The sequence below is a fragment of the Myodes glareolus genome, chromosome 4, assembly GCF_982192425.1.
Source record: "Myodes glareolus chromosome 4, mMyoGla1.1, whole genome shotgun sequence".
Taxonomy (NCBI): Eukaryota; Metazoa; Chordata; class Mammalia; order Rodentia; family Cricetidae; genus Myodes; species Myodes glareolus.
The window spans coordinates 22259388-22278392 of record NC_142029.1 but is presented as its reverse complement, the minus strand read 5'-3'; the positions used below and the strand labels follow the sequence as shown (position 1 = coordinate 22278392).

Below are 19005 nucleotides of genomic sequence, written 5' to 3'. Positions count from 1 at the left end.
TTTGTGCTGGTCAACAATTCCTGAGCATGGGGCCTTTCCTGGTAGCACACAGTGGCATTCAACTCTATTAACCATGCCATGCTAGGTCTCTCTTACTCATCTTTAATTGGAAGTCTGTGCCCTTTAACCAGCATTCCTTTATCCTCCTACCTCCTGACCCTGGTGGACATTTTTAGATGCTATATATGGGTAAAACAATGCATGCCTGTCTTCCTGTGCCTAGCTTATTTCATTTGTCATGGTATCCTTCGGGCTTGCCCATGTTATCACAAGTGTTAGGATTTCCTTTTCAATGGCTGACTAATACTCTACTTTATGTGTCTGCATCTGTGTGTGTATATACCACAATTTCTTTATCTATTAATCTATTGAAAGATTGTCTCAAGATCTCAGCTATTATGAATGATGCTGTCATGACATAGTGGTACAAGGCTCATTAAAATAATGACTTTGTTTTCTATGGGTCCATACCCAGTAGTAGAATTGCCGAGTCATATGACAGTTCTGTTCTTTTATTTCAAAAAAAAAGTTTCTTTTTATTTTATTCTTTTTATTTATTTCTAAAGATTTGTTTATTTTATGTTTGTGTTTTGCCTACATGTGTGTATGTGTACCGCCTGTGTTCCTGGGGTCCACAAAGACCAGAAGTATCCTGGAACGGAAATTATAGACAGTTAGAATTCACCAAGAAGATTCTGGCAACTGACCCCAGGTTCTCTGAAGGAGCAGCCAGTGCTCTTAACCACTGAGCCATCTCTCCATTCCCCCTATTTTTTTTACTTCTTAGGAGCTTCCATACTATTTTTCAATACTGGCTAGAGTTATAAAAACATAGTAATCTCACTATGTAGCCCTGTTGACCTGGAACTTGTCATGAAGACGAGGCTGGTCTTGAACTGAAAACAATTCACCTACCTTTGCTTCCTGGGTTCTGGGTGCTATCCAACCCAGACTATTCTTTTGATTTTTGAAATGGCTATATTTATCTGTTCTGTGTTTCCATAAAAAAAAATGCCTGAGACTGAATAAAGAGACTTACTCAGTCAACAGTGCTAGAAGCTCAGGAGCTGAACTGGAACTTAGCCTGTGAGGGTCTCATGGTGGAGGACATCTCAAGGCCAAAAGCACATCCAGATGCACATGCATTTTCTTACTACAACTACCCTTTTGTTGTTGTTGTTGTTGTTGATTGGCTGGTTTTTGTTGTTGTTGTTTTCAAGATAGGGTTTCTCTGTGTAACAGTCCTGGCTGTCCTTGAACTCATTGTGTAGACCAGGCTAGCCTCAGATTCACAGAGATCTGCCTGCCTCTGCCTCCCGACTGCTGGGATTAAAGGTGTGCTCCACCACTGCCCAGCTACTACCTCCTACTGTTATCTTCATTTCAACTTTCCTTCCTTCCTTCCTTCCTCCCTTCTTTCCTTCCTTCCTTCTTTTCTTCCTTTCTTTCTTCTTTTGCCTATTAATATACTTTCCCTCTCTGTAGTGATATTTCATTTGTATTTTAATAAATAAAACTTGCTTGAAGATCAGAGGGTAAAACAGCCCCACTGGCCAACCTTACAGACCAGGCAGTGGGGACACACACCTTTAATCCCAGTAGCCATGCTAGTTTGTCATAGAAACTGGGCGGTAATACAAATGGAATATCACTACATCTTCCCTCAAAATATGACTCAAAATTCAATTCCACATGGAAATCTACATTTGTTAAAAAATTCCCTTTAATTATCCATGGTAAGACAGGAGGTAAAAGAGCCAGAGAGATGGTTCAACAGGTAAAGATGCTTGCTGTAAAAGTCTGGCAACCTGAGTTGGGTCTCTGGAACCTACATAAAGGTGGAAGGAGAGTACCAACTCCAGAAAGTTGTCCTCTGACTTACACATATATGCTGTGGCTCACATGTCATACATACATACACACACATCATATATATATAGTGTATGTGTGTGCACATATAACTGTATATATCATGTGTGCACATGTATATATCATGTATGTATGCACACACATGTAATAATAATAGCAATAGAAGATTTTTAAAGGAGGGACTGAGAAGGAATGCTAGACTCCCTTAGAACCACCTGCTCTGTAGAGAACTTACCCTTTCTCTTTTGCAAACCACTATTAATCTATTTATGGATAGATCACCCATGAACTACTTACCTCCCACTAGGACATAACCCTTAAAAATTCCATCACATTGGGAGCCAAGTTTCCAGCACATGGCCCTCTGTACAGGGGATGGGGAGGGCGGGGAATGAATGGACCATCCCACACCATGGTAATAGCTATTCCAATAGGCATGGAGAAATACCTCACAGTTCCAACGTGCATTTCACTGATAATTAGTTGAACACCTTTCATATGTCTACTGGCCACTTGTCTGCCTTCTTTAGAAAATGGTCAGTCCCCTACCCATTTTTTAAGCCAAGTTGTCCATTGCAGTTGAGTTGAATGGGCTCCACAAAACTACCTCTAACTCTCAAAGTTTAATTTTTTCTGTACCATAATGTTGGAGTGACTATACACAAGATGACTTGCTCCAGTTCTTAATACTGAGCTGGTTGTGGGATTTACTTATCGCATCCACGTAACTCTCTAAAACAAGCATTTTATTTGAAAATGAAACTCCATTTTCAACAAATGTATTCTTGTACTACGTTTCACAGGCTACTTTCATCTCAATTTGCCTTTCCTTTTTTTTGGTCTGTTAATATGCATATGCAAATTTTAAATTCTCTTCCTTTACAACTCAACTCTACACGGAAGCCTACCTTAATTAAACCCCCTTTAGCTGCTGCTGCTTAGTCCTCTAGTCTCTTTGAGCCGGGGCATAGTTCTAATGGTCATGGTAAATCACTGCAAATTATTATCGCTAGTTTACAAATGAGGAGACTGAGGCTACAGTGCCATGTTCTGGGTCACACAGCTATGTAGTGGCTAATTCAGGGTTCCTACCATGGCTTATGTGACTACGAAGCCTACGGTCTTTCCCAACAAACACTGTGGTACTGCATAGGCTTGATGGTGACTCCTTTGTAAGCACCATGCCCTCCCCTCACCATGACCACACCAGAGAAAATGTCTGTTTTCTTGCATTTTCTCAATATGCTTGTTGAATTGAATTGAACTGCTTAAAGCCAGAAAAACACAACTCCTATTTTTGTTAATATATTCCATCCTTGTGCTCAGCACATAAGGTAATCGTTAAATGTTAATGACTAAGAGAAATGGAATAAAATCAGTGTTGTGGTAGCCATTTTTAAGCTTTAAGAGTTTAACTGTGCAGCCTGTATACTATACCACAGCTGGAAGCACCATATTGTCATTAAGCCAGAAGGTGAATTCATGGGATGGGAACACTGAAAACAGACACCACAAGAATGGTTAAGTCAGTTTCCCAAACCACTTTCTACAAGTAGCTCCTGCTCCCCACCTCCCATAATAATTTCACAATGATTATCCAGTCTGCTAGGTGAGAAATTCTAGGCAAATAGCATAAAGGGGGTTTAGAGTAGCCACTCAAGTATTAAGTCAAAAGTGATTGAGTATTAGGTCAAATGGCAGGGCCACCACAGGTAGGGTCCTTCTTCTTTGGTTGGTAAAGGACATAACAGCATTGCTGCTGATGTTTCCAGTGTGGGCTTTATTATTGTTCTTGTAATTAGATGGCTAAAATGCAGCCCACACTCCAGACCATGTGGGTATCTGAGTATCTAACCAGGGTTAGGGGTGCTGTCTTACGTTACCAGTGTCTGCTCTATTGCTTCCTTTGCTCATAACACAAAATTTCCTGTTTTTTTAAACCAAATCCTTACTATGTAGCTTTTTAACTTAATTAAATATATAGGCAATTACTGACACCATCTGTCTTTGCAGAAAAAGAACAAGAAGGGGCACAAGAGCCTGGAATTCTGAAGAGGTTCCTTTAACAAATCTTTTGACTCTATTAGTGGTATTTAAGAGCCTTTCTATTATTTTAAATTGTGTTTTTCTAGTAATAACTAACTTGAGTTAACTTAAAATGTGATGACATTGGTATGCTTTAAAAGTAAAATATCAGGTAGTCCATGATTTTCAGTAGAATAACAAACAATGTAAACATGTGGTTGAACATCTGTTACTATACAGTCTAACACAGCACTTAAAATCCTTTATAAAATTACATGAATCTTTTGCATAAATAGAAATGTTTTAACAATATGTATATTCCTTTCAACATATACTTCATTTTCTTAAACATAAGATTTACTGACTGACTGTTGAATCCAAATCCTTACAAGCAAATGAAAAGAACCCCTTCTTGAGAAGCTGACCTGCCCATCACGCCACAGGCCTAACTGACCTGGAGGACCTACTTAATATAGGTTTTTAACCTCTTTAAGTGTCTATACCAATTCCTAAGTATATAAGTGATATTAATCCAACCACTGAAAGTTGTTCAGGCAGCATAAGGAACCTTTACAAAAACCAAGCCCAAACAGACCAATGAAATTCACTCCCTCCTTGAGGAAAGCACAGGAAGGCAGGATGCTGAAGAATGCCGAGCTCTCCTAAGGCTAGCAGCTACGACCAGGGCAGACAATGGAGCCCTTCCCTGGCTGGGCAAGCATGTGTTGAGTCTCTCCCACTGGGTAGCACTGCAGTGAAGTTCCCTACCCTCTGCAACAGACATGTACACAACATGAAGTCATTTCTAAAGCTCAAGAGACAGTTTCCAAAGGAGTAACTATATGAAACTTCTAGTCACATTAAAGACCTAGAGTATACTAAAGAATATGCCACCCCAGAGCTTTTGGGGAGAAAGTCAATGGATAAACAAAAAAAATTAATGAAGGAAATATGAAAAAAGAAATTTCACAGTTGTTTTCTATGTAAAACACTTAGTGGGCACAAACAGTTACAACCTCAGATTTGATGCTTAGCCACCATAATAGAGCCTCTGGTGTATTCTCCTGAAATGAAACAACACATTAAGAAACAGGGCAGTGCATGGGTAGAAGAGGAGCAGGAAGGGAAATGGATAGGAAAAAGGAAGGGAGGAAACCACCTTCCTCAAGTTAACTCTGGCTGTTTGCTAGAAATCCACTCAGCAGCCAAGTTCCCATGGGGCAGACCCAGGGAAGGCAAGTGGGAAAACAAGACTCCTCACACGTAGAATACAGTGAAACTCCAGGGCTTTCAGGAAACAGTGAACCTGCTAAGATGTCTTCCAAGAATGTCACCTATGTACTCCTGGAAAAAGCCACAGGAGTCACCAATCTAAGGCAGGAGCCTTGGACGGTATTTCCCTGTGCTTACACACTTCTGGAAATACACATTCTCAGAGTGCTTTACACATAATGAGAACTAGAGTCAGAAGGCTGTTGAGTGAATTCCCCAAACTCCACAGTAAATTGCAGACTCTCCTGGCTTTAGAACTATATAGTAACTAGTGGAGCTTCTTGACATGACTTCTCTGGCCAAGCTCTGTCGTCACCAGGATCAAGCATGGCAGAGAAAACCTGGGCTCCGAGTTTAATCTAGCCCTGACATAGCTGGGAGCTGACAGCACATTTCCTGGAATCTTTGAGCCTCTGTTTTCAGTTATATTAAACACGTGTTTGAAACCTACTGCATGAGGCTATTGTGAGGATGATGAGAAAATACCACAGTGCTTGCACTTAACAGCCCTTAGTACACACTCACTTCCCTTCCTCTCCATTTTCCCATATTTCCTTTCTGCAGTCTGCCCTACATGAGATCAAATAGGCAGTTTCCTAAATATCACACCCATAAAAATACCAAAACAATGTCTTAATAGGATGCTCACTTTTTCCAACATAAGACTCTGTAAGCAGCAAAGGTAAAGTGGAATCCCAGGTTCACCTCTAGATAGCCACCTTCCAATGATAGCACTATGATAAACATGTCACCTAGGAGCCATGTCTCCACCATCACCAAATTAATCAGGATTTAGTAAATTATTGGAGCAACCTGATGGAGATGATGAGGGTCCCTGTGGAGGACATAGAGCCTTGTGGTGGGAGATGCAGGCTGTGGAGAATGAGCAGAGAGAGACGGTGAAAGGTGTGTCTAGAACACAGCTTTCCTGTGCCATTGTGCTCACCAGTCTGACCAGTCCTGTTTCCCTGTGGATCTGATGGTGCCCAGCCCAACGTAGTCCAGAAGCTGACCCAAAATGAAAGCCTGTGTGCAGAACAGGAGGAACCAGCCTGGCTTTTAAAATAGTGACACTGTGTCCTTAAAGTGCATGGAGTCTATCTGATGCTATGCATATGACCATGTGCTAATGGGTTATCTTCTCCTCCATCCCATGGCTGCTTATTAAGCTCTGTGTATTAGCCTCTGCTGGCCACTAGTTAGCTTTAGTGTATGTGACATGTTTGTTGAACATAACAAAGCTCTATAAGGTTCTGCCTTGAAGAGTTTCTAAAGTAAACCCAGAGGGCAGTTTTAGAAGAGGTTTAACACAGACCTTGTCGTTCAGCTATCATTTATACTCAAGCACATTCAAATAAGGGACACATAGATTGTGCGATTGTCTGTACTACAGTAGGCTTTCTGGAGACTGGGTTGTGGGGACGCATGTGTAACAGCTTTATTGATACATTTTATGCCATAAAGGATACTTTTTCAAAGAAGGTATTTAGTAATTTGACATCAATTCAGACTTGTGCAACCATCATCATTATCAAATTTTACATTTATTTTACTCCTCCCATCAAGAAATGAGTATAGACCATTAGCAGTCATTTCCCATTCCTTTTCCCTTAGCCACTGTGCACTATTTTCTGTATCTATGGATTTCATTACCTTAGGCATATGTAAGTGGGATCATACAATGGGTGGTCTTTTGTGCCTTTTCACTTACAGTGTTTTCAAGGTTCAGTCATGTGGTAGCAGGGGTTGGTTGTACCAACCATTCTTTTTATGGTTCAATAGTATTCTATTGTATGTCTATACCACATTTTGTTTTTCCACCAGTTAAAGAATATTAACTACTTCTAATTTTTACTGAAAGAGCTGGCATACATAAAGCTGTTTGAGCCCTGATCCTTTTTAACTATGGGCACAGTTAGGGCAGACACTATAGCTTAGTTATTGGCTCTTGACTTGTTCTTGACTGCTTCTCAGAGATTAAAAGCAAATGATCTTTGCTTTGAGCATCCATGCACATTTATGCAGAAATATATTATTTTCCTTTCTTTTGATTATATGCCCACTAGTGGAGTCGACGGATCACGGAACAAACATGGTGTAAGTTTAAGTTTGGGGATTTAACTAAGATCTCTTTCCATGATATTTAATCATCCAATGAGGATGTATTGGCATGACTTCTGTCAGGCATGGCATGCTAGGTGTTGGTCAGAACACAGGAATGGAAAGCAGGCTCTTGTTCTTGCTCTTATTTTCTTATTTAGGAATTTCTCAAACATGAACAAACAAGCCTTGGACTTGGCACCAAGAACTCTGAACTGCAGTCTGAACTCTGCTCCTTTTCAAAACCTTGCCCCTAGGACCTAAAGCAGCTGGACTAAGTCATCACTTTCACAATGTATGTTTCTTGCCTATGTAGTCTGCACCAAAATTATTGTTTATGAGAGATTATGGTTTACAAGAGCTGCCGAGTAGCCTAGGGAGCAAAGGGGAACTGGGCAGGAATGCATCTGCACTGCGGGGATTGAAGCCTCTGCTCCATGCGCTCATCCTCACCCAGAGAAGACCTTGTTTTGCACAAAACTCCAGCATGCCTACAATGACGGCACAAAGGGACCCTCCCTGTTGGGAGCTACACAAGAGCTCTTCTGCTTTGAAAATACCCACCAAAAAAGCCTTTTAAAGGTCATTTATAGTACCCCATAAGGGGCTCTTCTCGAAAATTGATTATCCACCAGTTCTGATGTTTACAGCATGAAAGTCAAAAGGCTCCACCTATAATGTGGGGTTCCTATTGAAGGAGCAGACAATCACTGGTCTTATAAAAATGGATTACAAAAATTAGATTTTCATGTTTATTAGTATTTAGTACTCAATGTCTAAATATGAAAATGGCCTTCTAAAAGACAAAGGTGTTGCAAACGAGCTCAATATGGGAAATAACCAGGCCAGCTTAAGATAACAATTATATTTTTAATGGGTACAGTGGGAAACTCACGGCACAAAAATGGGGTGTCCGACTTCCTCTGTGTCTGGTGGAAAATGCGCAGAGAGAGTGCGCACCTGGTCCATCCCAGTTTTCTTCCTGGCCCCAGGTAATCACGCCTTAACTAGGCATGATTGGTTAACAGAGCTTCCCCATCAGAAAGGCAAGAAAATACTTAAACAGAAAAAAATGAAAAATGAGTGTGTAATTCTGTACACTAAGATTATAAGTAATACCAATTAGGCCATCCGATTTTTAATAGCACAAGAAGGATTATAAATTGTGAAGACAGAAGAAACTTGGGATAAAAAACAGAAAACACAATAGTGTACTTAAAAGTTGTGTTTTTTGTTTTAAGTGAGAAACAAATATAGCTGCTGTTGTTGCTGCAGATTTAAATTTAAAATTTTTTCACTTTAGATAACCAAATAATCTCTAGTGTGATTTTGGCATATTCGGAAAGAATTTCTACAGTAACAGAGAAGCTTCTGGCCCCATAAAGAAAGCCAGTTTACCAATGTTGGTAACTGGGTGTCACAGATGTGCTGGACCAATGGTTAAGAACTTGGGCTTTGCTCCCAGCCAGTTCTTCACTTAGTTACAGGACCCAAGCAAGTCAGCCCACCTCCACAGTTCTTACAGAGTGAAGGGGGGGGGGGGTGATGAGGGTCGCTCTGTGCTTCCATGATAGAACTGTCTAAGAGTCCCTGGTACCCAGAGTATTTCCAGTTTTAGAGGTATTTCACCTGTCTTCGTCATGTCAAGTGTATACAAATGCACTCTAATGGAATCTGATTTAAACATCACTGCTTAAGAGTTTTGTTGCACATGACTGACATATTTTACTTTGTGCATACTTTTAATTTTTTTTAAAAAATCTAAACATTTTTTAATCTAAATATAAAAGCAAAACTTCTAAGAGAAGGGACCCAGATTCTTTGTTGCCTCTGACCTCATAGACTCAAGAATCAAAATAAGGCCCTAACCAGGGGCAGGCAATATTCAAGGACGGATGCTCTAGCTGACTAAAGACACCTTATGGGGCTGTGATTTTTCATTCCCTAGGGATAAATAACATTAATAGAAACATGGGGAAGGACTCCAGATTGGATTCTAGAACTTTCAATTGTTGAAACAAGTAGTTAGGTGACTGTTCCCATCTCTTAGAGAGACTTCTAGAAGACACTGGGCTATCCCAACAATTGCCACTAGGTGGCAACAGGCCAAGAGGCAGCTGTTCCCTATGCCTGTCTACTGATTATTTTTAATGTAATGCAAACAACTCTTATAAATATCACAATCCCATTACTGCTTTACTAATTGAAAATTCTTTCAGTGTAGTGTACCCACTTATTTAAAAACTAAGTGTCAGGTGTGTCTACCACATGGCGCGCTCAATGCTGTCTGGCATTTTAATGATCAAAGAGGGGGAAGAGATGTCATTTGCTATGCCAAGGAGATCATGTCTTCATGGTTACTGGGATGCTGGGGCCTGTTCTGCTCCCTGTCACTGAGACATGGGCAAGTATATCCAATTCAGAGTCCAACAACTGAGTCCTCTCACTGCCCTGATGTCTCCACAGTCCTATGAGTCCAAACAGACTTGGGTCTGCCAGACCCCTGCAGTAATATCACGTAGTCACCTCACAACAGACCACAGGGATCCATGCCAGTAGGCCCATTGTATTTGGTTTGATTTGACAATACTTGAGATTGAACACAGGGCCTCACATGTGCTAGGTAAGTGCTCTACTATTAGGATGCAGCCTTTGGCCTGTGTTACTAGACAAGGAAGTAGGCCTAGAGATATGGAAGGAAATTACTGAAGACCAGACAGACAGCAGAGATGAGGCTGGCATCCTCAGCAAGTCCTTATAACTGGTTCAGAAGTCTCCCTCAGCCCCTCTTTAGGCCTCTTTACCCTCTGCTGCTGGCACTTCTGTCCTCCAATCCTTCTGTTCTATCCTTTTCAAGCTTAGTGCATCTTGGCACAACCATGGTGAGAAGCAGGATGACTTATCTCTGCCACAGTCTCTTAGATTAAGACCTCGGATCCTATGGGCCTCACCTACCTTCCCAGTTAGGGAAAGCCTGGTACTCCATGCTCAAAAATGACATCAGAGAAGAGCTGTCTCCTTACCAGGGCCTAGCCATGTTTAAACTTCGAGTGAAGCCCAACACATGCTCCTGACATACAGTGAGTGAGAAAGAAGAGTTACGAGCTCATCCTATCCACGAGAACATTGTCCAGCAGAGATATCTCAAGTTAAACATACCTAAGCCTCAAACCTAGATTCTGCCCTCTAACTTATCTTCAATCTGTTCTACTAGGACATAATTCTTCCATTTTCTAGGGGAAAGGCTTAGAGAAATCTTTGATTCTTCTCTTTGACTCAGGTCCCACCTCAAACCCATTGTTTTGTCCACTGAGGCCTACAGTGGTGATACGTCTATAGAAAGTCACTGCTTCCACCCTTAGCGGTTCCGATACTGGTCTTGCCACTGCCACTTGTCACGCAAACTACCTGGGCTCCCAGTCTCTATCCTTGCCATTCACGGTCCCTTCTCTTACAGCATATCAGCTCTTTAAAAATAAACACCAGAGCATGTCATCCCTCTGCTCAACACCTCCAACAGATTTCCAGCCTCTGAAACTGTATGTGGGAAGTAAGCCCTTTGCCTGCCTCTTAGTCAAGCCAGAAGAGCATTCAGAACTCTGGCCTAACCACAGCTGGATTGTGCTTCTCCCAGAAGAGCTCCCCATGGGTCTGACAGATGGCTTGGCTTCTCTCTAGAAAGAATCAAATGGTCCAACAATAGATTTCCCATCAGATTTATAACTGTGAATCTGAACAAAAATATGGGTAGGGAGGTCATTCCTATATCCCTCAGTCAAGCAGGCTGCGGAGAATGGCCGTACATCACAGTTTACTCTGAAGAACTGGTGCCAGCCTTGTAGTGGGTGAGTTCTCAGCTTGATATCTCTTAAGATTGGCCAATTTAGAGAATAATAAAATATTTTTAAAAATTATCACCAGATGGCAAATCTTCATAATTCCTAGTTGGCCTCATAGATATATCTGGGGGCAACAAAGGGAAGGTCTATCCAGAACATAATCTCCAGTGACTAGTCAAGGGAAGTGGGGCCCAGAGAGGTGACTTAATTGTGGATTACAAATATGTATCTCAGACACTGATAGCATAAACTTGAACCACTCATCTGTTAACTGCTCAGGACTCAGTTTCCCTGTAGAAAAGAAAAGTAGATGAAAACATGAAGATGAATTTGTAAAACCTCTGTGGATTCTTAAAGCTCAGAAATTCTGGTTCTTCAATGACTACTATGCAATCTATACACTAATCCCTCCATCTCATTCTTACAATGACTACTATACAATCTATACACTAGTCCCTCCGTCTCATTCTTACAATGATGTTCATAAAAGAGCAAGAAGGAAGACAAAACTCTTTGCTTTACTTGAAGTTGAAGACAATTGCAGAATGTAGGACCACAGCACAGCTGCCTGCATCTGCATGCTCCATCACCCATCCATCCTGCCTGTCACCAGAAAAAGACAGAAGCAGCAGGGGTAAGCAGGCGGCCTCCATCTGCCCAGAATACCTAAGGCAAAGAGGGCTCTACATTAGGTCTCTGTCTCTCTCCCACCCCTTTTCACACAGGAGCATGTTATTGCCTTGTCATCCCAACACACTTGAGAACAGAACAATTTTGGCCTGTGCTAGCTCTCTGAATGCAGACATAGTACATTCAGGGAGGTGGAGAGCTGGAGCCTCCTCTCCCCACACTGGACCCACCTCTTCAGTAAAACTGCAGCGGACTGAAGGATGTTAAGTCACATGCATAACTTTTATATTCTAGTAATTCCATTTTTACAAGTGAATGAAGAGATGAAAATATTTTTACTTAATCCATCATAAGCAAAGTAATATCATTTCTACATTCAATCAGTACAAATATTATTAATGAGGTATTTTACACTCCTCCTTATCTCCTCAGTCTTGGAGATCTAGCATGTGTTTTCTACTAACAGCACATCTCAGTTTGCACCAGCAACATTTCAAGTGCATAGTGGCCACATGGCTGGCAGCTGTCATGTTAGATAGTGTATATCCTGAATGTGTCTGAAAATCTCCATGAAAGTGCGGTTATAATCTTGCTAAAATTGATACTGATGATTAGCATGTTGTTATGTTCTCAACTAGTCTTTTGTGTATACATTATTTTTGCAAAGATGAAGTCATGTTACTCATATAGCTTCCTATTCCCTGTGCATACTATATCATCAAGTTATTCACAACCATCATCTCTTATGATAATAACACATATCACACAGCATCCCATCACTTGGATATATTGCAATTTTGTCTAATGTCCAAATACTTTGTTTTGGTTTGGTTTGGTTTTTGGTTTTTTTTATTTGTTTTGTTTTTTCGAGACAGGGTTTCTCTGTAGCTTTGGAATTTATCCTAGAACTCCCTTTGCAAGTCAGGCTGGCCTTGAACTCACATAGATCCACCTGTCTCTGCCTCTTGAGTGCTGGGATTAAAGGCGTGCACCACCACCACCTGGCTTTTTCAGTATTACAAGTAATGCTGAGGTGAATAATTTTGTGTTCTTAAGGCTGTAAGTTTCCCTACACTTCTTGCTATTTTCAGAAAAATTATTTTGAAAAATCATCAAGCAAACAGTTATCAAGTGACTTCTGACTGAGAAGCAGGATTTGTAGGCTCTTGTGCACCTTTGATGTTTAGCTATGACCCACTGAGAAGCACCCCCACCACATATGCCAGAGTTGGTCCATTTATGAAGTGAACTGATTGTATTAGGTGTTTTTTTTTTTAAGTAAACCCTTAGTCTTCCCTTCAAATCTTATCAACTAATCCATCAATCCAATCATTACAAGCCATCATAGCAAGTCATATCAAAGTCACCACCTACACACTGTCCTCATCCCTTCTCAGAGTGCTTTTATGTAGGCCACTGCCATGGCCTGCTTGTGACAGGAGTATCCACTGCAAGGAGCTGTAAGTTTTTAAAGTTAACACTGAAATTTAGATTTAAAAATAGGATTAAGTAAGAGGCAGTGAGAACATGGGACCAGCACCAAGGAGGTGCAGAGAAATATTTGCTTGGTTTGAATCTGGGCTCAATCTAAGAGGCCCCCACGTGCCTGCTACTGAATGACTCCAGAGGAATTCACAGTATGGGACACTAGAATAGTAGATGTACCCTGCTTCGCTAACCATATCCCACACACCGGGGACTGTAGGAAGACAAAGACTTAGCAGCTTCCCCTAAAGGGCTAACAATCTAGAGGGGAATATTGGAACCCCTGTACACAAACAAGCATGCCTTGGGCAATGTTTTCAGCAGGGAAAACCAGATGGAGAACGGGAACAATTATCTGAGCAAATCAGGCAAGCCTGCTGTTGAAGAAAAGGCTTAGGGAAATGTATTCTATCTCCTTTGTGAACCAAAGAGTTAAGGCAGCCTGGGGAAGCAAGAAGCAAAAATACCAAGCTCTAGAAAATTCAGAGCTCTGGCCCATGCTCTATCATCTCAGGCAAACAGGAAATAGATTTTTCTCTCAGTATCCTCAGTCAAATGGAGCTAGAGTAGCAGCAGCATTGCCCCAGACCTGACACTATGAGGCAAACCTGTTAGGAAATGGTACTATCTGAGAATCACATAAAAGGTGCCACCTAAGAATCTTACTTTTTAAAAATACAACATTTCCCACCATTAGTCCAGGCTGGCTTTGAACTTGTGATCCCATTTGATTCAGCCTTCTGAGTGCTGGGATTATGGGCTCCACCACTGTGCTTAGTGAGGAGTCTGTCCTCTTAAAGGGAACGTTTAATAATTATAAGTAACATTTGTATTCAACTTTATACGGCAATTTTATGTGTATGCAGGGTTTTTGCTTGATTTTCAAAGCCCCATGTGGTAGGTATTACTGTTTGCTCCTTGTCACTTGAGGACACTGGCAGAGAGAGCATCAGTCTAAACGTATGCTGCTTGTGAGGACCCATGCAGTGCTCCCACTCCTGGGTTCTGTTTTTCCCTAGACAATGCTGCCTTCTTACCAAAAACCTTACCACCAAAACATTTAATATCATTAATATAAATATCAGTAATCTTTTGTATATACATCTACTTTTGATCAAGAGCACCAAAGCATGAAAAGAGAAACTCTGAAGAAGGATGTGTAAGAAGAGCAAGTTCACTTCCTCCTCAGAGGAACAGGAGCTGTCCCCATCTGATTTACATGTACTGCCATATAGCAGTAAATATTTAAGTTGACAAATAGGATATTTACAACTGCAGCAGATACTTGGCAGTTAGTTTTTAACAATTGTTGCAAATGTGATTTATTTGCTGTTATGAAAGAGGATTACTGTGTGAATATGATCCTGAAATTAGCTTCAGTTTAGCAAGGGGCCTTGACAGCTTGACCCCTTAATATTCTTATAATGATGCCATTTACAGTCAATGCTTACTCAAGTCACTCACTGCTAGATTTGTTTGAGAGGAGTCCACTCTAGGGCAGATGTGTTATGTATTTTAACATACAGAGTTGGTGAGTGGGGCACTTGTAGGCCTTCTAAGAGGAAAAATATTTAATCAAATCTTCATGAAAATGTGTTCGTTTCCAACTTCCTACAGTGAAAATGCATTACTGCTAATTACAGCATGCTGCAGAAATGTAATACTTTATGTTTTCTCCACAAGACACTTCCATGGCATAGGCTGTATTAAACAAGAACGTGTTCTGATCCTCTGCAACTTTGACTCTTAATTTGGCTGGAGGATTGGTACAGCATCAATGGCGTCTCCTCTGAAGGTGCTTGGGAGGAGAGTGGGTTTGGAGTAAGACAGATATGACTAAAATTTGAATGCTAACCCTTCCTTATTATGTGGACTTAGGGACCTCCTGGATCTGTTTCTTTATCTGTAGCATGGGTTGCAGTTTTAAAAACAACTAGAAAGATCAGAGAAATCTGTGAAGTACCTAGCATACCATATGTACTTAGTCCATACAAACCATGGCTGTATTACTAGTTTAAAGCTCAAATGTCACCTTCATAGACAGCTTTGATTCCGCCAAGCAAACCCAGTCTGTCCTTTCTACCTTCATAATCATTGCTATAGCACACATTACACTGTGCTGTGATTCACTGAGCATATGTGGATCCGTTATCTTGACGACATGGCTTATAGCCTCTATATCTGATTCTAGTGACTTGCAGGCTCTGCCTTGAGCATTCAGCTAAGCTGGACTGGGGAGCTCATGGGAATCTGAAACGACAAACTTAAAGGAGAAGGAGGAGGTGGTCCCTGACCTACTTTTGTCACTGCTGGTTAAACACATAGTAGATGTTCAGTATTTCCTTTAGTTACCACCCTCTTCAGCTCTTATCCAATCACAGTACAGAACATTGCACTGTCCACCTCTGAAACAACAAAACCACAAGCAAAAAATATCACCAAGATCTCTGTTAGATTATTTTGGCCAGGTATTGTCATTTTTAAACTCCCTATACAATAATGAATGTTCTACTGAGAAACAAGCCCCATCCCTCAGCTGTGTGTTGCAGAAAGAGAAGTAAAGACATCTCGACTGCAAGAATCTCCTTGGTCACTGGTTTGGTCTAGTTAGGACTGGTGTGGCTCTCTCTCTTCTCCTGTCTCATCATACCCTCACTTTCCTGGCTCATGTTTTAACCAGGTGTGGACAACAGGCCTCAGCCTCTCATATAGTGATCAACTAGCCATGACTCAGCTCACCCTGTACTTGACAAATGGCCATCTGGATTGTGGTCTGAGCACCCTGGAAGTGCCCCGCTTTTATCAAGATACAGAAAGGAAGAAAAAGCGCCTTAGCATCCAGGCAGAGCTGGTAAGCAACAGATTCTTTCTGGTTGGTCTGGTATTCGGCAGTACTCAACTGCTAAGTGAGCAAAAAGAGAATCAAGAATCAGAGAGGTCACTGAGTCATTTCAAAACAAGGTTCATAAATGAGACAGTCTCTGCCATAAAAAGGGGGAGATCACCCAGGAAGAGGAAGCAGGGGATGAAAGTCCAGAGGCCACAGGTCTTCTGTAGGGCACCTCCCAGTTCTCCCCAGCTGTCCCCACAGTCCATCCGGGAGCAGCCATTTTTGACAACCCCCATCCCTGTTTTTCTAGCCCTCGCTTCCATTTTGAACTTAGACTCTCAGACTCAAAACTCCTAGACTTGGCTGTTCTGAGTCTTCGGGTGAAGTTATTTAAACTGTAGAGTCTCTTTCCAACCCCATCCCCTGCCACAACCAGACTGCAATACTTCTAGCTGCTAAAATGCCTCAGATCTTACCAGTACCCTACTTCCATGAAGGTACCACCTTAGACTCTGCCCCAACATCTCACACTAGCATGGCAGCAATTCCCTTAAGATTTCCTGTCTCCCTTCTTTCCCCTTGGCCTAAAAACTACAGTGAATATAGCTGCAAAGTAAAAAGCAAATTTAAGAATGCCACTCCCCTACCCAGGAGTTTTTTTTAATGGAATTTTTTTTAAGTCAGGCATGGTGGCACACACCTTTAATCCCAACACTTGGAGGCAGAAGCAGGTGAATCTCTGAGTTCTAGGCCAGCCTAGTTCTCAGAGTGACTTCCAAGACAGCTGGGACTACACAGAGAAATCGTGACTTGAAAAACAAAAAAAAAACAAAAGAAGCATAGGATGTATTTTGTTCACTATTTCCCCTCTCCCAACTCCTCTTAGACCCTCCTCTCCTTCCCACTCAACTTCATGCCCTCTTTTTCTCTCTCTTTATAAAACAAACAAGCAAACAAAACCAAATAAACTTCACACACACAAACACACACATGCAAAACTCATAAAAACACAAAATCAGAAAATCATACTAGACTAGCAAAATACCAGTAAGACAAAAAAATGCCCAAACCAAGCCATGAGACAAAAAAAAAAAGTCTACAAAAATACCATTGAGTTCTTTGTATTGTCCATCTACTGCTGGGGATGGGGCCTGCCCTTAAGTGTGGTTAATGTATCCAGTGAGACTCCATTGGAGAAACTAATGTTTCCTTTGCAAGTGTTTATCAACTGGAGATGGCTTCTTGGTTAAGTAGCCCACGTTCACTTCCCCATTTTAGCACTGGAGTCCTGTCTGGACTGAGCCTGTGTATGCTGCCAGTCTCTCTGAGTTTATATCTATATTAGTCGTCTTGTGTCTAGAAGACAGTTTCCTTGAAATCATTCATTCCCTAGGGCTCTTAACAACCTTTCTGCCTCCTCTTCTACATAGTTCCCTGAACCTGTAGGGAAGGAGTTTAATACTATTTAGGATTGAGTTTTCCAAAATCTCTTATTCTCTGCACATGGTCATTGTGGGTCTCCATTAGTTCCCACCTACTACAAGAAGAAGCTTCTCTGATTATGACTGAAGGAGACAATTATCTGTGGATATAGCAGAATGTCATAAGGAGTTATTGTATTGCCTTTTTCCTTTAGCAAAACAATAGTATTTGTTTTTTTCCTAGGTCCACAGTTTATTCAGTCTTAGGTTCTTGGCCACCTGAGCACTGTCAGGTATGGGTTTCATCTTGTGGAGTAGGCCTTAAATACAATCAGAGAGTGGTTGGCTATTCCCACAAAGTTTGTGTCACCATTGAACCAGCACATCTCGCAGGCATGTCACTGTTGTAGACTGCTGTATTTGTAGTTGGTTATTGGTAGCAGGTAGAGTACCTTCCAGTCCCATGAACACTAGTGAATGGGGTTGAAGGCTGTAGCTGGGCACAGCTTGACTTCTGTGTGTTCAGTGAAATAAGGTCTTACTATCAGGTTGTGGAAAGTAACCAATAGCCTTGGCAAGAGCCTGAGATGTTTGAAGGTTTCCATGGGCCCCTTTGGCAAATGACTCAACTAGATGTAACCCATTTCTGGCACTGGATGGTTCACTTCCTACCCAGGATTTTAAAAGATCAGGCTACTTTGCTCTTCCTAGCTTAGTTAATAGGGCCTCCAATGATATCTCTTTCTGTACCATAGTCTCCTTTGTCATCAGTAGGATGACAGGCCTGAGACCTGCTACTAATGAGGTTTACCAACTATAACATCCATGGGTGTAAAAAGTAGGTCTCCATGGGGAGAGTGGGTGCTTGTGGAGCTAACCAGGTCACAGGGGAAAAGAACAAAGGTCAACATGGCAAGGTGGTCTTGGTATAAGAGTGTATTTGAAGCTCTGCATCCACCCAGTTGTCCTGACTGCTGCTAAAGATTTCTTCTGCCTTTTCCAACAGTGGCTTCTTGTCCTTCTTGAAAATGAATCTCCACCTGACATCCAAATATATTAAATAGATAAAGAATTCCAACTGGGAATTGTGGCACACACCTTTAATTCTAGCACTCAGGAGGCAGAGACAAGAGAATCTCTGTGAATTCAAGGCCAGCCTGGTTTACAAACCAAAGCTATTTAATTGGATTCTGTCTCAGAACCTTTTTGGAACATGTTCTACCTTTCTGCTGAACATCTTCAGAACTAGGCTTATGCCTCTAGGTTTAAAGGAGCCTGTTTGACTCTGCCCTATATCCCCACCATCCTAGAGAGGTTCTTGATGTCTTGAGTGCTCATGTGGCTTCTTCCTTTACCCCTTCAACCCAGTTCTCCTGTGAGGTGCCAGCTAGGGCCTTGCTCCAAGGAATCACCTCACTTTTTGCTTACTGAAAGCCGAACTGGATATGAGGAAATCACCTCCACTTGAGGTGTCTATTTCACCAGAAGGATCTGTGGAACTGATGGCCTAGTGCTGGATGAAAAGACACAGTAA

General features: G+C 41.5%; 1 protein-coding gene across 3 annotated transcripts in view; it reads left to right on the top strand.

Moving 5' to 3' along the window:
* Positions 1-19005, top strand: part of Iqch (IQ motif containing H) — a 198180-nt gene that overhangs the window by 144874 nt on the left and 34301 nt on the right. For all 3 annotated transcript variants that reach the window (XM_048424152.3, XM_048424148.3, XM_085689214.2), the window contains one exon: positions 15901-16071. In XM_048424152.3, coding sequence (XP_048280109.3) covers positions 15901-16071 — 171 coding nt within the window. The remainder of the gene's footprint in view (positions 1-15900; positions 16072-19005) is intronic.